This window comes from Chlorocebus sabaeus, chromosome 16 (assembly GCF_047675955.1).
Source record: "Chlorocebus sabaeus isolate Y175 chromosome 16, mChlSab1.0.hap1, whole genome shotgun sequence".
Classification (NCBI taxonomy): domain Eukaryota; kingdom Metazoa; phylum Chordata; class Mammalia; order Primates; family Cercopithecidae; genus Chlorocebus; species Chlorocebus sabaeus.
In genome coordinates this window covers 70,606,234-70,633,967 of record NC_132919.1, presented here as the reverse complement: position 1 = coordinate 70,633,967, position 27,734 = coordinate 70,606,234, and the positions used below count along the sequence as shown (strand labels likewise).

Genomic DNA, 27,734 nt, shown 5'->3' with positions numbered 1-27,734 from the left:
AGGTCTGAAGTCCAGGTCTCCTCAATCTTGAGTAAGTAGCCTCTACTATGAGTTTTATGCTCACTGGGTTCAGTAAACCATGGTCTTTAGACAGGAAAGAAAACATATATTAAATTAGAAGCCCAGACTTCAAGCCACTATGCAATATATCCATGTAACAATGCTGCATTTGAACCTCTTACATTTATACATATTAAACACACATTAAAAAAAAATAAGTAATGAACTTTCTTTTCAGCAGTAAAGTTAGAAGTGGTACTGGAAGAGAATTAGGGAAGTGTTTTGCTCAGATGACAGATGGTCATCCTGGACCCCCATTGACTCCAATAAGGATGACAATGTGTCCGAGAGGCTAGAGAAGTGACCTGGAGACAGCTAACATGACGCGGGGTTTGTTAGGGGAACTTACATACAAGGGTGGTCCAGTGGTGGTGTCTGCACAGGAGAACTGCTACCATTTGTAAAAAGCATGCAGTTCACATAGTATTTTCACTTAGAACCCTCCACCTAACAACCTCCATTTAATCCAAAACAAAGGGCCTCAATCCCCAGTATGACCTGTGTTCTAACGGATGAGGTAGGGATTCAAACGTCCTTCATAGATAAGGAGTGGATCTCCAGGTTGGCCACTCCCAGATCCTTAGCTCAGAACTCCAAGCATACATTCTTCTTTGATTGTAGGGTCATTCTCAGAGTATGCTTAAGTTAAGTGATTGCTGCCAGGTGTGTCTGCCATACCCTCCACCCCAGCATGCTTGAATAGCCCTTACATTCTAATCATGCCATTCTTCTGAGATTTCCCTGGGGCCAGGGTTTGCAGAGGAGCCTTGCAACCAGATGTTTCAGCAGCAATACAAACTACTGCAACAAAAAAGAATAATGAATGTAATAGCAATCATACTGTATATAAAGTTTTTCCAAGTGCTCAGGAGTTGATTAAACCATGTGGTTATAGGGTCATAAGATAGTGATTCTATAGCAGAAATATGTATATCTAGGGCCCGCATGGCCTGTGTTACATTGTGAGAGTAATCAGGGATATATACACAAAATTCAGTTTTAATTAATACACAGGTTCTGCCCTGGTAGGTGGTTAAGATGTCCTGGGCCATGCAATTTTGCAAAGTAACGCACCTAATTTGGGCAGTTTCTTCAGTGAGAAGAGTAATATCATGATAGGTATCATTAAAGACTGGAGCCCTATGTTTAGCCAGGGCCTCAACTTGCAGCTGTATGTCTGTTGTCACCACTTGGGTGGTGGGCGGGGGTGGGGAGTGGCAAAAGTGGCCAGCAGGTAAAACTACCAGGATGCATGCTTCCAGTAGTGCCTGGCTTTTACAATTTCCCAGTTAGGAAGAATGGTGTGTAAACTGGGCACGATGTGTCCCAACAAATGAGGATGTCCCCAGGTGCATCTACCAGTCCAATTATAGGGTAAGTAAGGACAACCGTGGATGCCATATGCCCACGGCCATCCTAAGGGGTATGGTAGGCCCCCACGTGGAGAGTCACTCTGTCATCGCAGTCACGTATCACTGGTTACCTGAAGAGATTGGTTACATTGCCGTCACATTCCATGTCTATTACCTGAAGAAATAGATTACATCACACTGTGGGGGTAGCCATCCCATATCACCAATTTTAGCTTGTGGCATGCTATTATCATGCCTTTTAATACATGTGGGTGCACAGCCCACAAGCTGTATCTATACTGCTGTTGTCCACCCTGGCCTATCATCTACAGAATACCCCACAGTGGGGGTGACATTAACCTGCTCCTATGCTAGGTGGAAAATATGTTGTCTCATCTCTGATGGTGGGAAACTTATCACATGAAGTGCTTTTATTGCGAAAGGGAAATGGGTGGGGGTCATTATACCGAGTATAGAAGTGGCTCCAGATACTGAGGTTAGTTGCTTGGATGCCCCATGGCAGGCTGATGCTGGAGGAGAAGGGCAGCTCTCTGCAGAAGCAACTGTCCATTTTGTTTTGGAGAAAGGTCACCATTTGCACCCAGTTGGTGAACAGGTAAACCACCTATGGGCGACAGGTGAGATACCTAGTGGGTAGAAGAGAGGGCAAGTTGGCCGGGCACGGTGGCTCATGCCTGTAATCCCAACAATTTTGGAGGCCAAGGCGGGTGGAACACCTGAGGTCTGGAGTTTGAGGCCAGCTGACCAACATGGTAAACCCCAACTCTACTAAAAATACAAAAAATTAGCTGGGCTTGGTGGTGCAGGCCTGTAATCTCAGCTACTTGGGAGGCTGAGGTAGGAGAATCACTTGAACCCAGGAGACGGAGATTGCAGTGAGCTGAGATCGTGCCACTGCACTCTATCCTGGGCAACAAGAGCGAAATTCTGTCTCCAGAAAAAAAGAAAAAGAAAAAAGAAAAGAAAGGGCAAGTTAGGCCATCTAAATCTAACAAGACAGGAAGTTGTGTTGCTCTAAGACAGCACCACCCCCAGCAGAAGCCTGTGCCTGGTTTGCAATACCACATGGATTGACCATTTCTGCAACGTGTTTCAACCAGAGTGAGACAGTGGGGATATTGTAATATCCCATAATGAGAGGATGATCACCCCTTGCACAATTGGGGACCAGGATTGATTATTTAGAAGTACAAGGAGGAATAGGTTGTAAAATAGGTGTGATCTATATATCATGTTCTATGCCCTTGCCTTATGGAGTGAAAAAACTGTACCCTCTGGGGCTGGTTTGTGATTTCCGGGGCCGTGTAATGATGTGCTCTCCAGTGGGTAGGTTCTATGGCAAGGGCATAGACCCAGGTTGAGTTCCAGATTGAGGCAAAGGAGTAGGGGACAATCCCTTATACTGTCAAGCTGGATCATGACGGTGGTATCAGTCCTTGAGTCAGAAGAGTGTGTGCACTGGGGAGATGAGAACACACACGTTAATTCAAGGGCGTCTTGGGCCTGCATGGCCTGGGTTACATTGTGAGAGTAATCAGGGATATATATATACACAGTTTTAATTAATGCACAAGATCCACACTAAGTGTCCAGGGCTTGTGATTTTGCAAAGTGACACGTCTAATTTGGGCAGTTTCATTCAGGGCGCAGATGGGTGCTAGTAAGCAGTGTGTCCACAGAGCCAGAGAGGGCGTCTCCTGCCAGAGTTGTTTCTTCAACGGTTGTTTCATCCATTCAATCAGCCCTGCTGCTATAGGGTTGTACGGCAGGTGGATACAATGGATATCCAGGGCCTCCACCGATTCCTGCACTTTGTATAAGGTAAAGTGAGAGCCCTGGACACTGCTGATATCAGTGGGGATGCCATAGGCCACACATAACTCCAGTCTTCTTACGGTGGTTGTCTGGGTGACATACTTGCTGGGATATGCCTACAGTAGCCCCATGCAGGTGTCTGCACAAGTCAAAGCATAGTGGAAACCATCAGATAGGGGCGAAGGTCCTTGGAATTCTGGGACCTTGGCCTTCATCTTAGTATAAAGGGGCTGGTACCTGCCATTCCTCTGTGGGAGGGCAGCGGGCTGAGCCTGAGGCTCCTTAGTGAAGCACTGTTCCAGCTTGAGCTTCCGCCATAGCCTGACTAGAACAGCATTGAACTGTAGGCTCTTAGATAACAAATCCAAGCATGTCAACCTGAAAGCTGTGTTTTCACAAATAGGCTTATGAAAATGAGATTCTCCTTCAATTTAACATGAATAGGCTCACTTTGCACTATCCATTAATCCTCATTTTATTGATACAGCTAAAGATTTACTAACTATCCCCTCCAGAAAATTTATCATAAATTTACAATAAAACCAACCCTGTCACAAATACTTGGCCACTCTTCTATTTTTATTTTCTTTGTAGACAGCCATCTGTTCATCCTGGTGTATTGATTGGTGTATTAAGCTGATTTCACATTGCTACCATGGTTGAATTAGACAGCTATTGCTGCATAGCAAGCAAGCACAAACTCTTATAGCTTATTGTAACAAGTATTTATTTATTGGTTATATATCTGTCGGTTAGTTGGGGTTTGATTGATTAAGGCTGGCCTTGGCTTCTGGCCACAGGTTGGTTTGGGACTTTCTTTTGAATTAGAGTTGTCATAGTTAGCAAATAAAAATACAGGTTCCCCAGTTACATTTCAATTTCAGATAAACAACAAATAATTTTATTACAATTATATCTGATTATGCATGGGCATACTTACATTTAAAAATTATTTGTTGTGTGTCTGGAATTCCATTTTAATGGAGTGTCTGGTATTTTAGGGGGCAATCCTTCTCTGGGAGCGGAAGCCCAAGGGAACAAGCTCACATTTTGCGTCTTTGGGTCATGCCTTCTGACATCCCATTGGTCAAAGCAACTCGCATGGCAAAGTTCAAGTCACAGGGTGGAAGAGGATACTTCTGGGTTGGGTGGGAGGAGGGAGGAGAGTAAACATTAATAAAGAATAATCTGATCTACCAAAGTAGAGAATCAATTATTTTAATAATCTTTGTTGTGAGGCTTGGAAAAGACTTCTAGAAGATCAAATTAGATTATGTCTATTTCATTAGAAATTCTATTTTGGGCCAGGCATGGTGGCTTGTGCCTGTAATCCCAGCACTTTGGGAGGCCGAGGTGGGCAGATCATTTGAGGTCAGGAGTTCAACACCAGCCTGGCTAACATGGTGAAACCCTGTCTCTACTAAAGATACAAAAATTAGCTGGGCATGGTGGCAGGTGCCTGTAATCCCAGCTACTCGGGATAATAATCAACTGACACAGCATATCCAAGAGTATTGCCTAGAAATCTATATTTATTAAAAATAAAACTGCCTAAGATGTTCTAGGAAGATGCCAAGAAGAGTCCAAGGCCATGACCTTCTCATCAACTCCTTGCTGGGTGCAATTCCATCCATAAGAATATGGCCTAAATTCAAATACAACTGCGACTTTGTATTCTCAAGAAGACGAATCAGGAGTAGGGCTCTGTGAAGTATAGCATAAAGAGTCAAGTTTTTTTACAAGACGGGAAAAACCAAGGACTTAGTGACTTGAGAGGATATCAGTATTTCTGGTGGAGCTTTGGTGGGTCAAAGACCTTTCATCTTGCTGCTTGATGAGGGTGGCTACTTCCCTGAACCACACGGAGACACACTGTATGGGAAGAAGTGCCTCCTCTTGCTCGTCACCTGCAGTTCTTGTCTGACACCATGGTCAGCTTCTGTTGTGGTTCTATCTGCTCTGAACAGAGTTGTGGCCAAGGCCTCTGCCAGACGTGCTGCTGCCCCAGCTGCTGCCAGATCACCTGCTGCAGAACGACTCGCTACCATCCCAGCTGCTGTGTGTCCAGGTGCTGCAGGCCGCGGTGCTGCCAGTCCCTGTGCTGCCAGCCCACCTGCTGCTGCCCCAGCTGCCACATTTCTAGCTGCTGCCACCCCAGCTGCTGTGTGTCCAGCTGCTCCAGGCCCAGCTGTTGTAATCCCCGGTGCTGCCAATCCTCCCACTGCTGCCCTTTTGCTGCACTTCTAGCTGCTGCCACCCTGGCTGCTGTGTGTCCAGCTGCTGTCATCTAGTCTGCTGCCAGACCACCTGCTGTGGCCAAGTCTCCTGTGAATCCTCTTGCTGTTGAACTTCATTCCTGACCACCAGCCCTGGTTCAACCACCATGTTGTCAGTGTACTAGTCATTCTCCTTCCTCTTCTCCACTGGACCTGGCCTTGCTCTGATCCACCACTACATTTATATAGTGAATTGTTCATTCCACCAAGCAACCATTTTAAAAGCAACAATTTAAATGAATATCTTGCAAAACCTCCAACTTCTATGCTTGGTGTGCAGTCAGAAGACCAGCATATCTCACACTATTTCATTGGAACAGGCTTCTAAGCTTACAACTGCTGAGTGTGGTCTGGACTTTGCAACGAATTACGTCTGGTAGAGTAACTATAGCTCAATAAATACTCTCTTGGTATCAAAAACATTTGTGACCTTTCAGTATTTCTTACAGTTGATTATTTATTTGGAAAACTGTTTGGGTTTCTATTGTATGGACAATAGCATAAAAAATGATACTATATGTATCAGCCAAAGCCTGTATTAGAGAAAATGTCAAATAATTCATTTTTTTAATCCAAAACAGATTGCAGACTTTACCTGCCATCAAGTTTACTGAGACAAAACAATAACTCAATTTTTACTGTAATTAAATTAAGAACCAATTAGCAAGCTATTGGGCTCTGGGAATTGCATAAAATGAATGATACCCACTTCTCGTCCCTCAAGTAACTCACAATAAAATCGTGGATTTTTCCTTTTTTTTTTTTTTTTTTTTTTGGGTTGGGGTTTCACTCTTGTTTCCCAGGCTGGAGTGCAGTGGCATAATCTCAGCTCACAGCAACTTCTGCCTCCCAGGTTCAAGTGATTCTCTTGTCTCAGCCTCCCAAGTAGCTGGGATTACAGGCATGAACCACTATGCCTGGCTAATTTTGTATTTCTAGTAGAGACAAGGTTTCTCCATGTTCGTCAGGGTGGTCTCGAACTCCTGACCTGAGGTGATTCGCCCACCTCGGCCTCCCAAAGTGCTGGTATTACAGGCATGAGCCACCACGCCCAGACTGAAAGTTATTTTTCTTTCCTTTCACTCTCCACCCAATTAATTCAATTATGGATTAATCATGGATTTAATTTATGGATTATTATCCATGGAAAATTAATCATGGATTTAATTTAAATACATATGTCAGGGAGAGTATGTTGGTAATATTAGTGAGAAAAAGGACTGTCTTCTGTTGGAGAAAAGTAATACATATGTAAGGACTGATTCATAGAAATAAAATGTGTCAATTCTGAAAATTCAGGGTAACATGCACCAGTCTCAAACACGTAAGATTATGTGAAGGAGAATCAGATCACAGCCGAATGTATATATCTTTAAGAAGAGTAGTATTATTAGAAAGACATTTAAAAAATTATAGTCCTTTCAAGGAGGAGGGACAAGATTAATTCATGGTGAGTTCTATGGAAAAATAAGAGGGATGATTTTAGGCTGCAGCCGTAGAGTCAGTGGGAAAATCAACGAGCATGAGTGACGAAACACGTCACTGTGGGAAAGAAAGTGATGGAAACTAAGTTGGAAATGCAGCTGAGTTCTATTTTTGAGATGCTTCATTGACCCATTAATGATATTCATCCACTCATGCTCCATTAAAATTCAAATTGCAGAGTTTGCATGCAGGTCTAACTATGAGACATGCAAAGGTTAGGGCTCACTACACATGACCTGGATCAAGTCACCCAGCTGCCTGTGTTTCCTTTATAACTTTGAGATTCCCTTTTGCATCAGGAGTTCAGTTCATATTGTATTTCCTGTGTCTTTTCAAGCCATTTCCTTCCATTTCAAAATGATATCAATCAAAATGATATCAGTAGGCTCAAAAGCTCTAGGCAAAACTTTTAGTTGAAAAGGAAAATAAAAAGGTACAGTCAGCACAAAACTCAAACAACATATTCAGAAATTGATATGGTAATGCAACGTGAGAATCATATCTTTGGGCTCAGGCATCCCTTTTCAATTTATTCCAGGGCCATAAATGGTCTATACAAGCTCTTTCTCATTGCAGCATTCCTTAAGTACCTAAGCCTGAGAAGTCTATCAGAGTCTCAAACTAGTAATGATGCTTATTCTGTCATATCTGTATATTGCAAAACTATTTGTTTTGTTCATTTCTATGATCTCTTCTATGGCACATAAACATTTATAAATATGCTATCTTCATTTTTGAATTTTTTCCTTTTTTTTTTTTAGACAGGGTCTGGCTGTGTCACCTAAGCTGGAGTGCAGTGGCACCATGTCAGCTCACTGCAAACTTCAACTCCTGGGCTCAAGACAACCTCCCCTAGCTACTTCAGTCTCCCAGGTAGCTAGGACCGCAGGCATGCACCACCATGTCTAGCTAATTTTTGTATTGTTTGCAGATACAGGGTCTTACTATGTTGCCCAGGTTGGTCTTGAACTCCTGAGCTCAAGCAATCCACCCACCTTGGTCTCCCAAAGTGCTGGGATTACAGGTGTGAACCACCACACCCACTTTATCACCAGAAAGTACAGGTATTGTTACCCCATTTTTTTATTTGCCTACCACTTGTGTATTCTTTGCTATTTTTTATCCTCTACCACTTTTGGAATATTTGAATCTTTTAAAAAATCTTTTAAAATTTTACCAGCTTCATCTCTCCAAACCAATATTTTATGCATGACATTTATACTGTAATGGAATTCTTTATTTTGACTTATATTTCAGTCAATGGGAATATTTCTTAAAGGAATTTTAAAGGAAAGTTATATATCCTGAGTCCTTGAATCTATGAGGAGATCTTTCCATTGCCTTCACACATGACCAATAGCTTGTGTGGATCAAAATAACAGCATCTGGTTCTCTCACCTAAGCTGGAGTGTGGTGGCACCATTTCAGCTCACTGCAAGCTGCAGCTCCTGGACTGCAGCCAACCTCCCACCTCAGCCTCCCAAGTAGCTAGGACCACAGGCATGCCACAATGTTTTTTGCCCTTCAATACAGTTTAGGCATGAATAAAATATTGAGAAATAAAATTAAACTTCAGAATTATTTAACATGCTTTGGAAACACAGAGAAAGAATCTCACCAACATCTGGAGCATGGGCACTAGTTTACTTCAGGAATAGTTAAGGGGGAGTGTATATGTGAAATACTAAGTCTAATTTTAACTGTTTAGTAATAGTAGGTCCTTAACATGTCAGAAAATAAACATTTATGTCCTCTTATCCTCTTTAAATCCATCACGATACACCAACTTTTAAAAGGTGTTAAAAAACAGAAACCCTCTTCTTATTTTCTTAGGACAGCAGATAATAGCACATAAGAAAGGGTAGCAAATTTGGGGAAAGAGCAATGGTGGTCAACTAAAGATAACAAAAGGAGCTACAATGTGAATGCATACAGAGAGAGTACCACAGAGTGTAAAGCTGGTTTTCCTTGAAGGCTCAGAAAGGCTCAGAACCTGGAGGCACCAGATAATACTGAAGGCAGGGTAGGCAGCGGGCTGCTTAGACCCCTGGATCCCTACCCCACCCTACAAAGTTGCTCATTAGGCCTCCCCTACTTCCAACCAGGAGAAACAAGAGGTTATCTTGTAGAAGATTTAGTAAGAGATACTCTAGATTTGGGAACACTAGAGTGAACAAAAGTCAAGAATAGAACAGAAAACAGACCCATGCAGTGAAAATCTGAGCCCTGTGCTCATCATCCAGGACTCTGATGACCATAAGCCTTCCAAGCAGAATATTGGAAGATTCTCCTCTAAAGAAACTAAAGGGGCCCAGAGAAAGAACATATAAATCTTGACTTCCTTTTGGTGGACGAAGGGGAGGAGAGGTGAAGAGATAAATTAACAAGCCCTGCTGTCCACGTAGGACTTTCAATTGGCTTTTTAGTGCCATGTCAACTATATGCTGCAGACACTTGGGAAATGTCTCCAGCCTGACAATTCACACTAATTTAAAAAGAACAAAAAGAAAAAAGGGGAAAAACAAATTTGACAGGAATAGAAACTATAGGAAGCAGCATAGAACTAAAAAAATTATAAAACAAGAACTGCTATAAATAAAATACTCAGAGAGCTGAGAGAAGAAATTCTCTTTGAAATAAAAACAAGATTCTAAGAAACAGAAGCAGTCAGAGAAGTCAGGTGAAATCTTGAGAATTAAAATGTGATAGAAAAAAATAGAAAAAAGTTCAGTAAAATGTTTGGAAGGTAAATTAGAATAAGAAGTCAAAGAATTTGTTCTCCTGTCTTGAAGATAGGTAAAAAAATATATATATAAAGAGAAGCAAAAGAAATGGACATTAAAGAAAATATAATAACACAGAGGATCAATTCAGGAGATCTACCACTCAATGAAGAAAAATTTTAGAAAGACAGATAAGAAAGCATAAGGAGTCAGGTGTAATGGTGGCCTGTGCCTCTAGTCCCAGTTACTTGGGAGGCTGAAGTGAGAGGGTCCCTTGGGCCCAGGGATTTGAAGCCAGCCTAGGCAACATAGTAAAGTCTTGTCTCAAAAGGCAAAAAGAAGACTGGAAGGGAAGGGAAGGGAAGGGGATGGAAGGGGAGGGAAGGGAGAAAGAAAGAAGGAAAGAAAGAAAGAGAAAGAAAAGGAAGAAGGGAAGGAAGGTAGAAGGGAAGAAAGGGAGGAAGGAAGGAAAGAAGGGAGGGAGGAAGGAAAAGAGAGAAAGAGGAAGGAAAGAAAAGAAAGAAAGAAGAGGACAGAAGAAAGAAAGGAAGGAAGAGAGGAAGAAAGGAAGAAAAGGAAATAGAGAAAGAGGAATGGAGGGAGGGAGGGAAAAAGGAAGGAAGGAAGGAAAGAAGGAAAGAAATACGAGGGAGAAAACTATCAAGTAAATAGTATAAGAAAATTTCTTTCAGAAGGGAGCTCCAGATTAAAAGAACACCAGTGCTGAGAACAGTGAATGTAAGGTTCACATCAAGATACATCACTGTGAAATCTCAGAATATTAGGGATATGGAAATGGCATTAAAAGTGTCCCATGAGGAAAATAATATGTGGTTCCCATACCAAGGTTCAGGAAGTAAAATGGCATCACACTTTTCAACATCAGCACTGGAAGCCAGAAGACAATGGGAAATGCCTTAAAATTTCTTAGTGGGATGTTTTTTAGCCTAGAATTCCATGCCTGGGCAAACTACCAAACAGAAACAAAGGAATAGTAAAATTTTGAGATGTGAAAAGTCCAAAAAATCCTTACTGTCCCTGCACGCTTTCTAAAGTAATGTCTGCAGGATATGCACCACCAAAATGAAGAGGTTGACGAAGAGGAGAACACAGATTCAGAAAACAGGAATTTCAAGTCAGAAAATCAGAACTGCATTCAAGGTAAATCCAAAAATGACAACCGTACAGCAAGCCTAGAAAATGATCAGTGCAGAGGAGAACAGTAAGATGAGGGTTTTGGAGAGAAAACTCTAGGAAAAAGATATTTCTAAATGGTGTGGTTACACTACTACTTCCTGACTTTTAAAGTTTAGATATTATCTATTGGCCCACTGTTACATGTGATGAGAATTTAGCTCTTACATCCCTCACTATCCAACAGCCACCATTCTTCCTCTCCCCTTGTGTTCCAACTTCCCAATTGACCTGATAATTCTAAAGTACTGTCAAATGCAGTCTTCGAAAAGGTGCTCAACATCACTGATCATCAGGGAAGTGCTAATGAAAACCACAATAAGATATTACCTCATGCCTATTAGGATAACTATTATCAAAAAGTCAAAAGATAAGTGTTGGCAAGGATGTGGTGTAAAGGCAACTCTTATACATTATTGGTGGGAATGTAACTTGGTGCAGCCATTATGGAAAACAGTATGGAGGCTCCTCAAAAAATGAAAAATAGAACTCACCTGTGAACCAGCAATTCCACTTCTGGATATATATCCAAAGTAAATAAAATCACTATCTTGAAGATATCTGCACTTGTATGTACATTGCAGCATTATTCACAACTGCTAAGATACAGAAATACCTACGTGCCCATCCACAGATGAGTGGATAAAGAAAATTTATATAAATGTCATTATTCACAATGGATTCAGCCATTAAAAAGGAGACCCTGTCATTTATAACAACATGGATGAACCCAGAGGACATTAAGCTAAGTGAAGTAAGCTGGACACAGAAAGGCCAATACTGCATGATCTGACTTATATGGTGGTTGCCTGGGGTGGAATGAGGAAGAAATGGGTAGATGTTGGTCAAAGGGTATAAAGTTTCAACTATTCAAAATAAGTAAGTTCTGGAAATTGAATGTACAGCAATGTGACTATAGTTAACAATACTGTATTTTCACCACAACAAGAGTATGTGAGGTGATTGATATGTTAATTAGTTTGATTGTGGTGATCTATTTCACAATGTATATGTATATCAAAACATTATTTTGTACACCTTGAATATATGCAATTTTTACTTGTCAATTGTATCTCCAAAAAGCTTTCAAAAAGCTAAAAATAAATTCAACAATATGAAACACATGAGGAGCATGATACCAGGATCTTAGAAGAGGGCAGGTTAAGGGAGAGGTGGCTTGGGCCGAGAGTATCAGGAAAGGAGGTAATAGCACTTAAGTCTTAAAGAACAAGTACTATGGAGGTTCCTGCATAGTCTGTGGAACAGAATGAGAGAGGTCTCAACCACTGTTGAATAAATAAGTGAATGATAATCTACAGCTTTATAGGACTCCTAATTTCCAATTATATCAAACCCAACAAAGACCTTCCAAAAGAGCATTTCTGACCAACATAAAGCTCATTTGCACACAATGACTTGCTATTATGATCCCAACTGTGAGTCACACAGGGCTCTTCAAGGCCCTAAGCCAATCGCTACATGACCCTGTGAATATTCTGAACATTGAAGACTGTGGCATTAGTGATTCACTTTTGCTCCTCTTCTCTTCTCTTCTCTTCTCTTCTCTTCTCTTCTCTTCTCTTCTCTTCTCTTCTATTGGCATTATGCATTCCTGGGAGTATTGTGTGTTGGGACAATAATTCATTACTTGACTGACATATTACCTGAAATTCTGATGATCAGGTTACATCATAGTCAGAAAAGAATTGGGACAATGTCCTGAATATCTCCTATACTTCTTAAATTTCTTGCTGTAATTGGTCATCATACAACAAAATCTTATTAATTTGGGACATGTGCAGGCTAATTTTCCCTGGCTTGTATCCAGGGAAAATTGACATCTTCCAAAAAATTCATGGGCAAATTGGGAAGGTGAATGTAATTATAGAAGATATATTTAACCTAGCATGAATGCACTTTGTGCTGATTGCAAGTGAATCACATTATTCTGTACTTGAGCCTTGAACCTCATCACTTAGAAGCATTCTTTAGCTATGATGTGTAATTATGTTTAAATGTATTGGGAACAAGCTAAATGACATCAGTATGTTATTTTATTTTTTAAGTTTTGAGGTACAATTGTGACTTTGTTACATGCATAGATTGCATAATTAGCAAGTCAGGGCTTTTAGGCCATCATCACATGAGTAACATAACTCATGTTATGAGTAACACATCATAACATAAGTAATTTCTCATTGTCAATCCCACTTTCACTCTCTAAGCTCTCTGAGTGTCCATGGTCTGTCATTCTATTCTCTATGTCCATGTGCACACATCATGTAGCCCCCATGTGTGAGAATATGCGATATGTGTCCTTCTGTGTCTGACTTGTTTCATTTAAGATGATGATCTCCAGTTCCATCCATGTTGCTACAAAATACATGATTTTATTATTTTTTATGGCTGAGTAGTATTAAGTGACATTATTTTCTAAAGTCCAAGCCAACCAAATTGCCTAGCCTGCACTTTGGAGCCATTATTAAGTAAAATGAGGGTTATCTGAACACAAGCACTACATATCCTGCAATACTGCAACAGTCAGTCTGGTAACTGAGATAATTATTCGGGGATTAAAGGGTGGGTCATGTATACAGTGTGGACACAGGGATGACATTTGTACCATGCAAGACAGAGCAGGATTGGTGATATTTCATCTTACAACTCAGGATGGCATGCAATTTAAAACTTACAAATTGTTTATTTCTGGAATCTTCCATTAAATATATTAGGACCATGGTTGACCGCAAGTAACTGAAACTGTGGAAAGTAAATCCACAGATAGGGAAGGACTACTGTAATGCCAGGAACAGAGCATTAAGGGTGATTCTGGTCAAGGCTCAGGGGAAAAGAATAGCTGTAGGGGAAGTCTGAATCTTCTTATAGATTATTTAGGTGGTCATGACCAGAATGCTGAGAGAAATATGGACAGTAGAGGCTATTCTGATGAGTTCTCAGATGGAAATGAGGAACAATAATTGGAAGCTGGAGGAAAGACCATCCGTTTACAAAGTGGCAAAGGACTTAATTGGATTATGTTCATGTCCAAGGGCCTGAACAGTGGGCAGAGTTTAAGAAAGATGAAGCAGTATATTGGGGGAAGAAATTTCTAAGAAAAATGTTGAAGGAGCTGCATAGCATCTTTGAACTTCATATAGTAAAATGCAAGAGGAAACAAATGATTTAAGGTGGAATTCATAATTAAAAGGGAGACAGAACATAAAGATGTAGAAAATGTGCAGCCTGGCCATATAAAGAATGAAAAAGCATGCAAGGATGTGGCCAAGTGATGCTTTGATACAAGGATTGATATGAATAGAAGAAAGCTAGGTGCTGTTCATCACATCAATGGGAGAATGGCTCTGAAGTCATTTCAGAGATCTTTGAAGCTGTCCCTCTCATCACAGGCTCCAGATAAGAGAACCTTGAGGTCAGAAAGGGCTTGGTACTCCCCACATTCTAGCACAGTGCCCCTTTGCTGCTCCAGTTGTGGTTCAAGTGGGCTTAGATGAGACTTGCGCTGCCACTGCAAAGGGCACAGACTGTGAGCCTTGGTGGTGTTCATGTAGTACTGACTGTAGATACACAGAGTGCAGGAGCTGTGGGGCCATGGTGGTCCACCTAGGTGTGAAAGGATGTTTCCGACAGCCTGCCACAGTGGTGTAGCCACAGCAGAGAGGTCCTCCTAGGGCCATGCTCAGGAAAACGGGGGGGGGGGTCAGAGCAGCCACCGAGACCCTAGAACTGTAGAACTATCAGCCTGAGAGAGCTGCAGGCAGAGACTCCAATCAGATTGCTGCTGCATGGGCTGAGCCCAGCAAAGCCACAGGGCAGAGCTATCTGAGGGCCTTTGGGGCCTAACACCAAGGCCCCCAGGCAGCCCAGTCCCATGGTAGGCATGTCCAGGAGGCAGCACATGGAGTCAAAGGTTATTCTCCAGTTTTAAGATTTAATGCTGTCTTCCCTGTTGGACTCGCTTGGGGCCAGTTACCCTTTTTTCTTTCCTGTCGCTCCCTTTTGGAATGGGCCTGTCTATACTATGCCTCTCCCGGTATTGGATTTTGGAACTAGATAACTTCTTTAATAGGTTCACATGTGGAGGAGAATTTGCCTCAGGATAAGTCCTGTGTTGTGTCTCACTCATATCAGATTTAGATGACACTCTTAGATTTACATTTTGACTTTTAAGTTGGTTCTGGAACAAGTTAAGACTTTGGGACTATTGGAATAAAAGGAACACATTCTGTGTATGAGAAGGACATGGATTTGGGGGCCAAGGGTGGAATGCAGTGGTTGAATGTGTCCCTCAAAGTTCACGTGTTGGACACTTGATCCTCAATGCGGTGGTGCTGGGAGGTGGCGCCCAACAGGAGATGTTTGGGTCATGGTGACACCACCCTCATGAGTGGATTCATGTTGTTATCACAAGAGTGTGTTCCTTATAAAAGGATGATTTTGACTCCCTCTTTCTCTGTCTTACCCTCTCTTTTCCCTTCCACAATGTGATGACACAGTATTCCTGGTTATCTATAACCAAGTCTTATTCTATGAATGGAATCCCAACTTCCACAACTTTCCACATATACTATTTATCAGGGGACATGTTACTTACCATAGAAATAAGTGTAGTTTTCCTAAAATGAAACTCTGATCTCCTTGTTTGGAATGTTTTCCTCTCTTTTATCCAGAAGTCAAAAGATATATCCATTTTTAAAGGACCTTACATGCCTCTATGTCATCAAAAAGCGTTCATTCACTCAATAAACATTTACCACCAGTTTTCTCTGTGCTGAGTATCATGGTAACGAAAAGAAACATCGTAGGCCATGCCTTCAGGGTATTTGCATTGCATATGCGGAATGACAGAAGTAAATGACTATGATACAGTAGAATGTATCAAATTATGAGCACAAGGGAGGAAATAATGATAAATGTATGGGGTAGCTTATCAGGAAAACTATTATTGAGGAGGAAATATTTTAACTGGTTTTGACACATGAGTAGGAGTTTGCAGAATGAACACGCAAAAAAAAATGAAACATTCCAAGAAGATGAAACAGTTTCAGCAAGTTTGGCAAATTTTATTCTTTACCGCTTTCTTGGCTACCCTAAGACATATTAGGCTTACTTTCTCTTTAATCTTGGACAAGTTTTTTGTTTGTTGGTTTGTTTGTTTTAGCTTTTTAATGCTTCTTTTGCATACTCTGCTAAAAGAGTAATAAGAACATACACTACTTTATAAGGTTGTATTAAAGAGTGAAAATGAAATAAATATAAGATGTTTAGCACAATGTCTGATACATAGTCAAAACTTCACAAGTAATATACATACCTTGAGGGTGTATGGAACTTATCCACATACTATACATTTTTGTTGTAGTTGCTTAATGAACATAATTGTAATTCCTTTCATTTTTGCCAAATTCTGTTTCTTATACATGTGTCTTATCTAAGTACCTGCAGGAAAAAGATGAGGGTTTATCCGTTCTATACCCAGAGTACCCAACAGAAAGTCTTGGATGCACATTATTGAAGGCTTAATAATTCTAAATATTGTTTACATATAACAAATGCTTTTGTCAATGAAAAATTCATCATGCAATTTTGATGATGAAAGATAAATCAAAACTTCCTACTTCTAGTGCCTATACTGTAAGACATACAGAAAAATGTGTTTTTACTCCGTAAAGGCAATGAGTCATGGCTAAGTACTTTCACTTGAAGTGGTGGAATAAGATCTGACACAGAGTTTATAACTTCCTTGGGATCTGACCATCTCCTCAGCCATTCAAGAAGCATACACGGAATCAGAGTCATCTGCATTACAGATGGGACATCTTTCTCCCAAATGAGTCCTTCCTTCTAACTCCTTTCCGAAATCTCACCTGACCAGGACATTCTTTGACAACAAAAGATACATTGACATTATAAAAAGTGTCCCCCATGATTTGTAGAGAGCAATCTCCAGGTAGGAGGGAGAATCACGTTTAGAAATAAAGTGTCAGAGTCATGTGACCAGCGGTTTGTAAAAGATACTGCATAGACCAGGGACAAAGGTGTTTGTCCCTTTGTCCCCCACTAAGGAAGAAATATGACAAGTGTTTCCAATAGGAACACTGGAGCACAGCAGGAAAAGGAAACGGGTTAGTTTTGGAGTATTTAAATGAACTAGAAACACACAATGATGTAATTACATGATTAAATTTTCCACGAGGTAAATAACAACAAGGAAATAATGACATGGTGGCAATGGGCCTTCAGCAGGGTATAAAGGAGGCTATAGACCCAGAAGACTTCCAAACACAGGAGCTTCAATCTCTTGGAAACTCACCCAGATCCTCCCCGTTCTGACACCATGGTCAACTCCTGTTGTGGCTCCGTGTGCTCTGACCAGGGCTGCGGCCAAGACCTCTGCCAGGAGACCTGCTGCAGCCCCAACTGCTGTCAGACCACCTGCTGCAGGACCACGTGCTGTCGCCCCAGCTGCTGTGTGTCCAGCTGCTGCAGGCCCCAGTGCTGCCAGTCTGTGTGCTGCCAGCCCACCTGCTGCCGCCCCAGCTGCTGCCAGACCACCTGCTGCAGGACCACCTGCTGCCGCCCCAGCTGCTGTGTGTCCAGCTGCTGCCGCCCCAGCTGCTGTGTGTCCAGCTGCTGCAGGCCCCAGTGCTCCCAGTCTGTGTGCTGCCAGCCCACGTGCTGCCGCCCCAGCTGCTGCATCTCCAGCTGCTGCCGCCCCTCTTGCTGTGAATCCAGCTGCTGCCGCCCCTGCTGCTGCCTGCGTCCAGTCTGTGGCCGAGTCTCCTGCCACACCACTTGCTATCGCCCAACCTGTGTCATCTCCACCTGCCCCCGCCCCTTGTGCTGCACCTCCTCTTGCTGCTGAGCCCCCTGCCCTGGCTAACCTCCCCCTTCACCGCTGGCCCACAGATGCAGACCCTTCTACTGTGCTGGCTATTAGGACACATGGAGTGGGGTTGATGTCATTCAGTAGGATGGACCTCATGTTTCCAATGAGCCCATCACTATTTCACTGACTCTGTGAGAATATTCTGGTTCATTTTAAGCTCCCTCCCTTGCTTTCTTTTTCTTCCAGTGGTAGCACAAAATAGGAATTAATTTGTAATCCACTAACTAAGAAATTATTCCAATCCTCTAATTTCCTTATTTTCTTTACCACTTTGAGGTAGAGATTCTCCTTCTCAGTGAGGTAGACATTATCTGCAGGACCGGTTTTGTCACTGATGTTGCACCCTCAGACCCAGGGGCCCAGTTATATTCTGTGTTTCTCCTGGCGTGAATTTCTTATGCTTTGTTGCATCTCTGCTTTCTAATAAACTTTTCTGCACATAAGAATTCATCGGTATCATTCTCTATTGCTTTCATAATTATTTTACTGATTCCCTAGCAATTATATTTTACACAAAGATACAGGAAGAGCAACCCATGTTGAAATCACTGTGAAGATACATGCTATATCAAATATACATAATTTAAGGTATTGGAATAAAAGTGCTGTTTGTATATGTGTGTGTGTGTTTGTGGGTGTGCACAGGTGTTTTAATATCCTAAATTAAGACAGATTTAATTCATGCCTTAGCTCTTGAAACACATTTTATCTTTAACACATTATATCTAATTGTCATACTATTGTCCCTATTTTGACAAAAAAGATAAAACCAAATTTCTGGAAAGTAGACACCAATGAAAGAAGGGAAATCTTCTATAAAGAATTTAATGTACTCAATTCATTTCACTCAATAAACAACATTTTGGAATTTATGATTAAAAACTGGACTTTATTTCCCAGTGAGTTCTGCTGAGAAAAAAAAGCATATTGAGCTGTATTTCATCTGGATAGCATGGTATACTTCTGACTGTGGTCTCTACAGGTTTATGTTATAATTTAAACATCTCCACACTTAACATTTTAACATATATAAACCCAGCAAGGCTGAAAATTTCAAGACTCACTTTTGTTTTGAAGAATCATTTTATTGGAATTAGTTCATAGCTTTGAGTAGGTCGCAGCTGGGGTGCATATCCTAATTAGAATTCCCAAGAGTGGTGCCTTCATTTGAATCTGAAGTAATGTCGTAAGTGATTATAACTTGGCATTCTAGTGGGAGCACCTGCTCTTGATGTTTTTACTTTTATTTGACTATTATCAGCTCTGAAGTGACCCTAAGCTATTGAGCCAATCAAGTTTAAGATGATTTGTTCAGATATCATTGATAAGAGTCACATTTTTTCTGATGTCTTAAGAAAATGTTGCCCAGATGTTAATCACAGAGTTATGACACCTTCTTAAACATGAGGCAGGATAAATAAAGTTAGGAAGCTGTGAAAGGAAAAGCAATATTGGGGCCCCAAATCACTAAGCTAAAGGGAAAAGGCAAGCTGGGAACTGCTTAGGGCAAACCTGCCTCTCATTCTGTTCAAAGTCACCCCTCTGCTCACTGAGATAAATGCATACCTGATTGCCTCCTTGGGAAAGGCTAATCTGAAACTCAAAAGAATGCAAGCATTTGTCTCTTATGTACCTATGATCTGGAAGCCCCTCCCAGTTTCAAGGTGTCCTGCCTTTGCTTTGAGTTGTCCCGCCTTTTGCGGACCAAATCCATGTTCATCTTACATATGTTGATTGATGTCTCATGTCTCCCTAAAATGTGTGAAACAAAACTGTGATCTGACCACCTTACACACATGTCGTCAGGACTTCCTGAGGCTGTGTCACAGGAGCGTCCTCAACCTGGGGAAAATAAACTTTCTAAATTAACTGGGACCTGTCTCAGGTTTTCAGGGTTCACATTTTGGTAATCATGAAGGGATTCTGAGTGGAGATGCTCCTGACCTTTGACAAATATCCTGTTGGTGCCTAGTAAGAGCATGAGCTAACTTCATGGCTTAAACCAATAGGACAATTTGCTGAGGTCTGGGAGCACCCTCCCCAGAGAATCCCAAATTTTGATCTTCCAAAATTTGGTAAAGATCTAAAGTTCATTTTGCTGTACAACTCCCCCACCTATTTTTGTTTTTAGAGTTTTACTTGCTTAAGGCATGTAGCGTTTGAGCTCACTCCCAGCAGTGAAGACCAGTTTGAGTATTTTTTCCTCCTTCTAGGATAGTAGAAAGCAGCCTTCAGCCTGAAACCCATCCCTAGGTAAGTAGCTGAACTGGGGCTTTGTCTTGGCTAAAGTTTAACAACCAGCTGGTCTTAATTTCTCCTTATCATTAGAGTGCTTGGTGATCCTATTGTTGGAGATTTTTGTTGTTTGTTTTCTCTTTCTCCCATCAGACTTGACCAACTGTACATGACTTGGTCAAATCCTAGAGAGAATTCAAAATTATGGGTAACAAAACCTCTCTAATTTGGCTAAAATTCCTTGCAGCTGCAAAAGAAGAAAACAAAAAGAACCAAAGAACCATGCACTTGGTTTTTGTCTTTGCTTCCTGTCTTAAAAAACAAATGTTCTTTTTTTTTTTTTTTTTTTGAGACAGAGTCTCGTTTTGCCGCCCAGGCTGGAGTGCAGTGGCCAGATCTCAGCTCACTGCAAGCTCCGCCTCCCGGGTTTATGCCATTCTCCTGCCTCAGCCTCCCGAGTAGCTGGGACTACAGGCACCCGCCACTTCGGCCGGCTAGTTTTTTCTGAATTTTTTAGTAGAGATGGGGTTTCACCGTGTTAGCCAGGATGGTCTCCATCTCCTGACCGCGTGATCCGCAAGTCTCAGCCTCCCAAAGTGCTGGGATTACAGGCTTGAGCCACTGCACCGGCCAACAAATGTTCTTTTACTTACTTTTCTTCCCCCCTACACCTCTTTTCCCCTTTGCCATCTGTAGTACCAACAAATCTAGAGAAGGCTTCTAATGACTTGAACACCCTTAACGAATTCAGAACAAAGGTTGCCACTCACCCCTTTTGGCGTGTTTTGTTTTCTTTGTGGAGTTTCAAGAGTCATGGGTAGATTCTTCTTAAGTCTAAGCCTCTGCTTTCCTGTATTGGATGACCTGACCTCTTTGGCTTTGACATTGTTATGTATAATGGTAGATGAGAGCCACAAAGTTAAGGGGTGGCTGAGCGTGGTTTACAAAAAGTGGTCTTGGCTGTTGTTTTGTTTTCCTTCTAGGAAGTTGCTGTTTAAGGATCCTAATTCTAGTTCAGAGATGCATTCTAAAGTGTCTTCTCTGTTGCTTTTTCTCCCCAAATTAAGCTCTATTCAGCTTGTCTGTGTGTAGTTGCATGAGGAACTGAACTGTTGTTTTCAGTGGTCACCCACGGTGGAGTCCTGCCCACAAGCAGCACATATTGATCCTCCACAGAAAACTGCTAGGCCTCAGCTCAGTTCCTCTTTTTAAGAAGAAAACTGGGAAACAAATAATCTAAGAATGAGGAGAAAACAAGGAGAATGGCCCCCTTTCGAGCACTCCATAGGTTTTATGGAACCTGGTCTTTTTATAGTTTATGTAAAATGAACGTAATCAGGTCTTTGTGCACATTTACATTAAGAAAAAACAGCCCATGTAAATTAGTTCAACCATTGTGGAAGACAGTATGGTGATTCCTCAAGGATCTAGAACCAGAAATACCATATGACCCAGCAATCCCATTACTTGGTATATACCCAAAGGAATATAAGTCATTCTACTATAAAGACACATGCACACGTATGTTTATTGCAGCACTATTTACAATAGCAAAGACATGGAAACAACCCAAATGTCCATCAATTATAGACTAGATAAAGAAAATGTGATGCACATACACCATGGAATATGATGTAGCCATAAAACAGAATGAGATCATGTCCTTTGCAGGGACATGGATTAAACTGGAAGCCATCATCTTCAGCAAACTAACACAGAAACAGAAAACCAAATACCACATGTTCTCCCACATAAATGGGAGTTGAACATTGAGAACACATGGACACAGAGCGGAGCAACACACATCAGGGGTTGTTGAGGGGTGGAGAGTGAGGGGAGGGAACTTGGAGGTTGGGTCAATAGGTACAGCAAACCACCATGGCACACATATACCTATGTAACAAACCTGCACATTCTGCTGCATGTGTATCCCATTTTTGTTTTTGTTTTTTTTTAGAAGGAAGGAAAGAAGGAAAGAAAGAAAGAAAAAGAAAGAAAGAAAGAAAGAAAGAAAGGAGAGAGGGAGGGAGGGAGGGAGGGAGGAAGGGAGGGAAGGGAGGGAGGGAGGGAGGGAGGGGAACTTTAAAGTCGACCTGCAAACTACAGAGTTCCTAAGTTCTCTTTTTTCTCTATTTTCTTTTCTGCCTTCTTTAAATCTGCTCTTATTTTCCTATTAAGATAAAAACCACTGTTTGGATACAACAGGTCCTTTGTTTGCGAGCTGGTGAAGTTGTATTTGTCTCATGGCTAAAGTTCTGAAGTAAAAGCTATAGGATTTGTGTGTGTGTGTATGTGTGTGTGTGTGTGTATTTAAAAGGCCTTTATAATTTTTATAATTTTATGTTTAATTGGCAATTAAATCCATTTTAATTTCCCTCTAGCACCACCAGACTTTTTTCTCTCTGTACCTTATGTAATAAATTTTGTTATTTCATTTTTCCCTGAGTTGTTTCCTTTAATATGCAAACTTAAGGCTATTTAGCTGACAGCTCCATAGGGGAGTAAAACAGGTTATTGAGAATTTGAAAGTCTAAGATAGGGGAAAAAGCACCTTAAGAATCTATAAGAGGTACTTCTATCAGCATGCCTACTACGTCTATATATTTATGTGTTGTATACACAATGTCTCACTAACAAAAATATATGAAAGAGCTCTAATTAATTTACTTAAAAAAGCACTTGGATCAAATACTTTATCTGGAACAAAGAAAAGACTAGTTCAATGTTTTCTCAAGTTTATGTAACTTAAGTAAAATCTTTAATAAGTAAGCTAGCTTTAAAATTATTGATAAAGTAATATTAGACATGTCTTAAGAATTTCCAGCATGCATTTTTGTTCGCACTTATTAATCAAGCAATTTCAAGCTTATCCCTGTCAAATACTATAAGGTGTCAAAATTTGGCATGGGATCACAAAACTGTAATATAATGATCTTTGGTTATGTAATCTTTAATAAATTAGACATTGATATTGGTTTAATAAAAATAGTCACATCTTGAATTTAGTCAGATTGCTGTAACTTCTAATCTTGTGGCTTTTGGTGGTCTAGTCCACGGGCAGTAAGATTTGTTTTGGGAATGAACTGTTATAATCTTTGTTTCAAAGGTAAACTAGAAACTATGTTCCTCTCAAAGTATATTTGGCCTGTGCCCAGGATTGAACAAGAACAGCTCGGAGGATAGAAGCAAGATCGAATCAGTTAGGTCAGATCTTTTTCACTGTCTCAGTTATAATTTTCCTATGACAGCTCCATAACTTTAAATTATGACTATTGTAGTTTTCATAAATAATCTAGGTAAACAATTCCTTTTAAAAAGGTGAACAATTGTTGTCTAATTCAATGCCTATTTAAAGGTTATGTATAAAACAAGGTAAAAGGAACTAGGAAATAAGAGAGATGTAAAGAAAGTTATGAAAAAAAAGGGGGTAAAGAGGATTCATTTTGGTAAGAAAGCTTAAGAGAAATAATTTCATGTGAGAAAGAATCTTGTATGGTAAATTTAGACCTAGAATAAAATGACTGATTGTTTAAGAAAGATGGATGTTCAAAACAAACCAGAAAGTCCAAGCATATCATGAACGGTCTGTAAAAGTCACATTAAGAGGATTTATTTCAAAAAAAAAAAAAAAACACCAAAAAACTTATATATGATCAAATTGTCTAAAATTAAAGGGAAATGATAATGGTCTTCCTGAAGATTGGGCTTGATGTTAAAAAAAAAAAAACACTTACACACTACATAATTAGTAAGAGTGATGAGATTTTCTTAAGGGATTAATTTACTCAATAAATTATAGGAGATTTTAATTGTTTTAACCTAAAATTCAACTATTTACTTGCTCTTTTCTCTCCCCTTCAACTCGTTTTCAGCTCATAAAAGTTCTTTTCCTTAAGTTCTGTTTGTTGTGGCTTGATGCTAACAATGTTTTCTAAAAGTCTAAAGGAAATGTTTTCTTCCAATGTAATATTCTGTGCAGTGCAGAAGGTCTTTTTATTTGCTTTTTGGTAATTGACCTAACAGATTTTATGGTTTATTGAAACAATTCCTATGCCATTATTATAATTTTTGGTTTGCTTATGAAAAAGAAACTGAGATAATTTTTTAAAATTAAGGTTATTACATTCATGTATATTTCTGTATGCACTTTGAAAGTACCTGTGACATTGAGTTACAGGCCTTTGACTCCTGGGTCTAAAAAGGACACCAAGATCTGCTATATCTTAAACACTGACAGCAATTAAAACCTCATCTTCAGACCTGGTAGAAGATGCCAATGAAAATAAAAATAAACTGCATTCCTGAGACATAAGGCCAGAAATCAAAGCTATTCAACTCCTCAAGGCTCAGGAGCTACCACAGAAGAGGTAGGCACGTGAGATTGTAAGGGCTGATTTTGAGAGATAAAATAAGTTCAGTTTCTCTACAAATTAATAACTGAGGTCAACTTCACAACCTGCTAAAAATGAACTTTCCTAATAACTCAGGAATTATCTATCTAGAAATAAACAATCTTAGCCATGAGATATCAGATGAAACTTGAGACCAGAGACTGATTTTCTTCTAAAATGCTTTCTCCAAAAGATTTTTAAGAGGAAGAGTGGGGAAATGTGAAAGGAAAATAAATCTTGGGGCCCTGAAATCACCAACCTAAAGTGGAAAGTCAAGTTGGGAACTGCTTAGGGCAAACCTGGCTCCCATTCTATTCAAAGTCACCCCTCTGCTCACTGAGATAAATGCATATCTGATTGCCTCCTTTGGAAAGACTAATAAGAACGTCTAAAGAATGCAACCATTTGTCTCTTATCTACCTATGACCTGGAAGTCCCTCCCCACTTAGAGTGGTCCTGCCTTTTCGGGAGCAAACCAATGTTCATCTTACATATGTTGATTGATGTCTCATGTCTCCCTAAAAGGTATAAAACCCAGCCGTGCTCTGACCCGTTTGGGCACATGTCTTCAGAACCTCCTGAGGCTATGTCACAGGTGTACATCCCCAACCTTGGCAAAATACACTTTCTAAATTAACTGAGACCTGTCTCAGATTTTCGGGATTCACAAGGCCATACTGACTTGTCCCTTTTTTGAAGTCCAGCAGGCACCTTTCACAGCAGGCTCTTTTCACTTGCACCTTTGTGCATCAGCACCTAACTCTTTTGCAAGATAAGGAGCCCTACAGAACACCAGCAGACCACCAGAAGGTTACAAGTCCCTGATACCTGGTACAGCCTGGAAAGAGAGCAAAAGCCCTTTTTTCCTGATGCAGCTTCCCCAATCTCCAGCCAGTTTGCACCAAAAGCCCAAGAAACTCTTAACTACAAATTCCTTCCTGGGGTGGGGTATGTGGGAGGGTGGGCAGGGACTTCTCTGGGGTCCTGCATGCACAGCTAGGCTCGAGGTTCAGCTTATAGTAACCTTTCCCTCATTTTCATAGTAAAAACAACCACAACAAGAAAAACACCCCTAGGTGGAGATTTTATATGCTAATCATCCATGCGATCGGTGTTAGACCACATGGATACTGAGCACATGTGCCAACCGCAGGTCTGCTTTTGCATACTTGACCTCACCAGTATTTTATGATTACATATGTATAGCTCTCATGAAAGGAATTCCTCTTACAGCGCTAGATGCTGTCTCTCCTGCTGAGAAGCCCACTCTGTCTCTCAGACAGATATCAGATTACCGTGATATCCTAAGTTCTAAAATCATGGATGAACTTATAAACAGCAATACTGGGGGCTTTACCTATCCAAAAGCATTCCATATATCAAATTGAAACAGTGAAAAGCTTCTATTTTATTTTAGTTGATCTGTGACATTGGAGCAGTTTGGCACTATGAGTTCACACCTGAAGTCTTACTTTGGAATCATGCTTTGAGAATCCCCTTCTACTGCATTCCCACCTCACCCCCATGAATCAGAAAACTCAGTGAAAGTAATCACAAAAAATACAAAAAACAATAATAAAAGATTTCTACATGAAAAGTTTAATAAAATATATTTTGTGAACACAATAAAGAACTAATAAAATAGAAAAATGCTGGCAAACGTGATCAAACAGAAAGGCAAAGAGAGAGCAGGGAGAAAGCAGGAGAGCATGGGAGGCGGGGCCTCCTACCTTTGCAAGAGGAAAGAATGACTGAAAGGCTGACAGATAAATAATATGTTTGAAAGGGAGATAATGTCTACTTCAATGGGAAGGATACTCTATCGGCTCAAAATGATTTAAAAAATGAGGAATTTAGAGGATTGGAATAATTTCTTAGCTAGTGAATTACAAATTAATTCACATTTGGTGCCATGACTGGAAGAAAAAGAAAGCAAGGGAGGGAGTTTACAATGAACCAGAATGTTCTCACAGAGTCAGCGGGATGGTGATGGGCTCATTGGAAACAATCCTGCTGAATGACATCAACCCCACTCCATGTGTCCTCATAGCCAGCACAGAAGAAGGATTTACATCTGTGGGCCAGCAGTGAGGGGGAAGGTGAGCCAGGGCAGGGGGCTCAGCAGCAAGAGGAGGTGCAGCACAAGGGGCGGGGGCAGGTGGAGATGACACAGGTTGGGCGATAGCAAGTGGTGTGGCAGGAGACTCGGCCACAGACTGGACGCAGGCAGCAGCAGGGGCGGCAGCAGCTGGATTCACAGCAAGAGGGTCGGCAGCAAGTGGGCTGGCAGCACACAGACTGGCAGCACTGGGGCCTGCAGCAGCTGGACACACAGCAGCTGGGGCGGCAGCAGCTGGACACACAGCAGCTGGGGCGGCAGCAGGTGGTCCTGCAGCAGGTGGTCTGACAGCAGCTGGGGCGGCAGCAGGTGGGCTGGCAGCACACAGACTGGCAGCACTGGGGCCTGCAGCAGCTGGACACACAGCAGCTGGGGCGGCAGCAGCTGGACACACAGCAGCTGGGGCGGCAGCAGGTGGTCCTGCAGCAGGTGGTCTGACAGCAGCTGGGGCGGCAGCAGGTGGGCTGGCAGCACACAGACTGGCAACACTGGGGCCTGCAGCAGCTGGACACACAGCAGCTGGGGCGGCAGCAGGTGGTCCTGCAGCAGGTGGTCTGACAGCAGCTGGGGCTGCAGCAGGTGGGCTGGCAGCACACAGACTGGCAACACTGGGGCCTGCAGCAGCTGGACACACAGCAGCTGGGGCGGCAGCAGGTGGTCCTGCAGCAGGTGGTCTGACAGCAGCTGGGGCTGCAGCAGGACTCCTGGCAGAGGTCTTGGCCACAGCCCTGGTCAGAACACACAGAGCCACAACAGGAGTTGACCATGGTGTCAGAGGGTGAAGGATCTACTTGGACTTCCAAGATAGTGAAATTCTTGTGTTTGGAAGTCTCCTGGGTCCATATCCGCTTTATACCCTCCTGAAGGCCCATTGCCACCACGTCATTATATCCTTGTTATTATTTACCTGCTGGAAAAATTCATCATGTAATTACATAATTGTGTGTGTCTAGTTAAATACTCCAAAACTGAGAAAATAACCCATTTCCTTTTCCTGCTGTACTCCTGGGTTTCCTCTGGAAATGCTTGTCATATTTCTTCCTTAGTGGGGGGTCACCTTTGTCCCTGGTCTATGCTGTGTCTTTTACAAAGCATCTTTTACTTGTCACAGGACTCTCTGACATTTTGTTTTTAACTGTGACTTTCCCTCCTACCT

At 41.4% G+C, this 27,734-nt stretch overlaps 2 protein-coding genes and 1 long non-coding RNA gene across 11 annotated transcripts in view; 2 read left to right on the top strand and 1 right to left on the bottom strand.

The window, feature by feature from the left end:
• The window catches only part of LOC103243476 (uncharacterized), a 338,326-nt gene that overhangs the window by 252,140 nt on the left and 58,452 nt on the right, over positions 1-27,734 (top strand). The window lies entirely within an intron of this gene.
• Positions 4,417-19,004, top strand: LOC103243479 (uncharacterized). 2 transcript variants are annotated; one of them, XM_073005319.1, is made up of 3 exons: positions 4,417-5,378; positions 7,967-7,970; positions 17,359-19,004. In XM_073005319.1, the coding sequence occupies exons 1-3, from the start codon at positions 5,177-5,179 to the stop codon at positions 17,807-17,809; spliced, it is 657 nt and encodes a 218-aa protein (XP_072861420.1). In that variant the 5' UTR covers positions 4,417-5,176; the 3' UTR covers positions 17,810-19,004. The 2 variants fall into 2 exon arrangements, with proteins under 2 accessions (XP_072861420.1, XP_072861421.1); XM_073005320.1 differs by lacking the exons at positions 4,417-5,378; positions 7,967-7,970 and having other exon boundaries at positions 17,282-19,004.
• On the bottom strand, positions 26,578-27,345 carry LOC103243466 (uncharacterized). 6 transcript variants are annotated; one of them, XM_073005591.1, is made up of 3 exons: positions 26,868-27,345; positions 26,823-26,827; positions 26,578-26,742 (listed from the first exon to the last, which is right to left on the bottom strand). In XM_073005591.1, the coding sequence occupies exons 1-3, from the start codon at positions 27,343-27,345 to the stop codon at positions 26,578-26,580; spliced, it is 648 nt and encodes a 215-aa protein (XP_072861692.1). The 6 variants fall into 6 exon arrangements, with proteins under 6 accessions (XP_072861692.1, XP_072861690.1, XP_072861691.1 ...); XM_073005589.1 differs by having other exon boundaries at positions 26,578-26,707; positions 26,768-27,345; XM_073005590.1 differs by lacking the exon at positions 26,823-26,827 and having other exon boundaries at positions 26,578-26,738; positions 26,856-27,345.